Below are 4,030 nucleotides of genomic sequence, written 5' to 3' on the forward strand. Positions count from 1 at the left end.
CATCCAACAGTTTCACCGTACTTCCAGTTCAACAGAACTAGCTACATCCAACAGTTTCACAATACTTCCAGTTCAACAGAACTAGCTACATCCAACAGTTTCACCATGCTTCCAGTTCAACAGAACTCGCTACATCCAACAGTTTTCACCATACTTCCAGTTCAACAGAACTCGCTACATCCAACAGTTTCACCGTACTTCCAGTTCAACAGAACTAGCTACATCCAACAGTTTCACCATACTTCCAGTTCAACAGAACTCGCTACATCCAACAGTTTCACCGTACTTCCAGTTCAACAGACCTAGCTACATCCAACAGTTTCACCATACTTCCAGTTCAACAGAACTAGCTACATCCAACAGTTTCATCGTACTTCCAGTTCAACAGAACTCGCTACATCTAACAGTTTCACCGTACTTCCAGTTCAACAGAACTCGCTTCCACATCTAACAGTTTCACCGTACTTCCAGTTCAACAGACCTAGCTACATCCAACAGTTTCACCATACTTCCAGTTCAACAGAACTAGCTACATCCAACAGTTTCACCGTACTTCCAGTTCAACAGAACTCGCTACATCCAACAGTTTCACCGTACTTCCAGTTCAACAGAACTAGCTACATCCAACAGTTTCAACGTACTTCCAGTTCAACAGAACTCGCTACATCTAACAGTTTCACCGTACTTCCAGTTCAACAGAACTAGCTACATCCAACAGTTTCACCGTACTTCCAGTTCAACAGAACTCGCTACATCTAACAGTTTCACCGTACTTCCAGTTCAACAGAACTAGCTACATCCAACAGTTTCACCGTACTTCCAGTTCAACAGACCTAGCTACATCCAACAGTTTCACCGTGCTTCCAGTTCAACAGAACCAGCTACATCCAACAGTTTCACCGTACTTCCAGTTCAACAGAACTAGCTACATCCAACAGTTTCACCATACTTCCAGTTCAACAGACCTAGCTACATCCAACAGTTTCACCGTACTTCCAGTTCAACAGACCTAGCTACATCCAACAGTTTCACCGTACTTCCAGTTCAACAGAACTAGCTACATCCAACAGTTTCACCATACTTCCAGTTCAACAGACCCAGCTACATCCAACAGTTTCACCATACTTCCAGTTCAACAGACCTAGCTACATCCAACAGTTTCACCGTACTTCCAGTTCAACAGACCTAGCTACATCCAACAGTTTCACCGTACTTACAGTTCAACAGACCTAGCTACATCCAACAGTTTCACCGTACTTCCAGTTCAACAGACCTAGCTACATCCAACAGTTTCACCGTACTTACAGTTCAACAGAACTAGCTACATCCAACAGTTTCACCGTACTTCCAGTTCAACAGACCTAGCTACATCCAACAGTTTCACCATACTTCCAGTTCAACAGACCTAGCTACATCCAACAATTTTACCGTACTTCCAGTTCAACAGACCTAGCTACATCCAATAGTTTCACCATACTTCCAGTTCAACAGAACTAGCTACATCCAACAGTTTCACCGTACTTCCAGTTCAACAGAACTAGCTACATCCAACAGTTTCACCGTACTTCCAGTTCAACAGACCTAGCTACATCCAACAGTTTCACCGTACTTCCAGTTCAACAGACCTAGCTACATCCAACAGTTTCACCGTACTTCCAGTTCAACAGAACTAGCTACATCCAACAGTTTCACCGTACTTCCAGTTCAACAGACCTAGCTACATCCAACAGTTTCACTATACTTCCAGTTCAACAGACCTAGCTACATCCAACAGTTTCACCGTACTTCCAGTTCAACAGAACTAGCTACATCCAACAGTTTCACGGTACTTCCAGTTCAACAGACCTAGCTACATCCAACAGTTTCACCGTACTTCCAGTTCAACAGACCTAGCTACATCCAAGAGTTTCATCGTACTTCCGGTTCAACAGACCTAGCTACATCCAACAGTTTCACCATACTTCCAGTTCAACAGAACTAGCTACATCCAACAGTTTCACCATACTTCCAGTTCAACAGAACCAGCTACATCCAACAGTTTCACCGTACTTCCAGTTCAATACTTTATTGAACAATTCTAACCCTTCAGTAATCGATAATATGACAATATTTTACTGTACGATTATCACCAAACAGTAATCGTTAATATTGCAATACTTTACTAAAGAATCCTGACTCGCTTTCTAATTCTGACATCAACAGAGCATATCTGGCATGTTGATCACGTAGTACGGATGACTGTGAGCCGTGAAGATTCATTGTTAAGATAAACCCGACACTAGTACTTCTCTCACGTGAGGGATAAGATTTAATATCATAACAAGACATTTGGTCTGTACAGTATCACAGTTGTTGGATGCATGTCCAATCCGTTGATAAGTAGATAAAATATTTACATGCGAGTCTAATGTGGAATACCATGGAAATAACCCCCTCAGGAATGAATCTTCTCCGGATGAAACCCTTTTAGAATCGTGTATTTCTATTTCCTTGTTGTTGCTTAAGTGTATTTGATAAAATTTTGTTTTTTAAACAAACGCCCTTGACTTGTAAAGAAATGTAAGTTTTCTTACTGAAATAAATTTATTTTTGAAGAGGTTTTATAATACAAAGAAATAGACAAAATACTGAATTATGTGAACTTAAAGTGTCAGTAGAACAATTATGAATTTTACTGGGACAGAAAGGGTTCATATGTTTATGTTTCTGTGATATATACGTATGGAAATGTTACTGGGACTGAAAGGGTTCGTGTGTTTCTATGATATACACGTATGAAAATGTTTGTGGGATATAAATGGTTCGTGTTTCTATGATATACAGATATTGAACTGCTACTTCTATGACATATGTTTTAGACTGAACGTATCCTAGTTATCAGCGTCTATGACTGTATGCCCGATGATTCGTGGTTTGCAGCTCACTATTTAAAAATCTAATATTTAGTCAGACAAGAGCAGTCTGTGAGCTGAAGTTGGAACAGGTGGCGTTCGCTATTTCTTTCTCTCCTAATCAAAATTAGGAATAGTTGTGTGTAGAGGGCAGCTCGGCACAAAGATTTTGAAACAAATAACGTATGTTGTAGAATTATAAGAAATAGTTTATTTATTTATTCGCTATAAGCTGGACCATTATAAAAAGTGTTTAAGAATTATTTTCAGCTATTTTAATCTGTATATTAATCCACTGGTCTCGTGCTTCACTATGCGTTAGAGTTTCTAGGGGTCTTGTTCTGTTACCACATTTACAAACGCGTTACGCACTATAGGATAGTCGGTGAGTTATAAGAGTGACGCTCAAACCCCTACTATTCTATTTTATAATAGTAGCTCAGAACATGGCGGTAGGTAAGTTGATCCGTTATCTTCCCTCTAATATATCATTTGAAAATTAGACGCGATTAACGCATATAGGCCTCGGGTAGTTTTGTGCGGAAACAATAAACACAAAAAACTCCACATTTAGTAACCTCCTTGTGGCAGTGATCCACGTTTAGTAACCTCCCCTTGTGGTAGTGATCCACGTTTAGTAACCTCCCCTTGTGGTAGTGATCCACGTTCAGTAACCTCCCCTTGTGGTAGTGATCCACGTTTAGTAACCTCCCCTTGTGGTGGTGATCCATGTTTAGTACCCCCCTTGTGGTAGTGATCCACGTTTAGTAACCTCCCATTGTGATAGTGATCCACGTTTAGTAACCCCCTTGTGGTAGTGATCCACGTTTAGTAACCTCCCATTGTGGTAGTGATCCACGTTTAGTAACCTCCCCTTGTAGTAGTGATCCACGTTTAGTAACCCCCTTATGGTAGTGATCCACGTTTAGTAACCTCCCCTTGTGGCGATGATCCACGTTTAGTAACCTCCCCTTGTGGTGGTGATCCATGTTTAGTACCTCCCTTGTGGTGGTGATCCACGTTTAGTAACCTCCCATTGTGATAGTGATCCACGTTTAGTAGCCTCCCCTTGTGGCGGTGATCTACGTTTAGTACCCTCCTTGTGGTAGTGATCCACGTTTAGTAACCTCCCCTTGTGG

At 41.1% G+C, this 4,030-nt stretch overlaps 1 protein-coding gene across 1 annotated transcript in view; it reads left to right on the forward strand.

Moving 5' to 3' along the window:
- Nucleotides 1–3,645, forward strand: part of LOC143223900 (uncharacterized) — an 88,609-nt gene extending 84,964 nt beyond the window's left edge. Inside the window, exon 14 of the mRNA XM_076452375.1 lies at nt 3,483–3,645. Within this exon, the coding sequence (XP_076308490.1) occupies nt 3,483–3,645 (163 nt within the window). The remainder of the gene's footprint in view (nt 1–3,482) is intronic.
- Nucleotides 3,646–4,030: the final 385 nt, after the last annotated feature.

The sequence above is a fragment of the Tachypleus tridentatus genome, chromosome 8 (assembly GCF_004210375.1).
Source record: "Tachypleus tridentatus isolate NWPU-2018 chromosome 8, ASM421037v1, whole genome shotgun sequence".
NCBI classification, from domain to species: domain Eukaryota; kingdom Metazoa; phylum Arthropoda; class Merostomata; order Xiphosura; family Limulidae; genus Tachypleus; species Tachypleus tridentatus.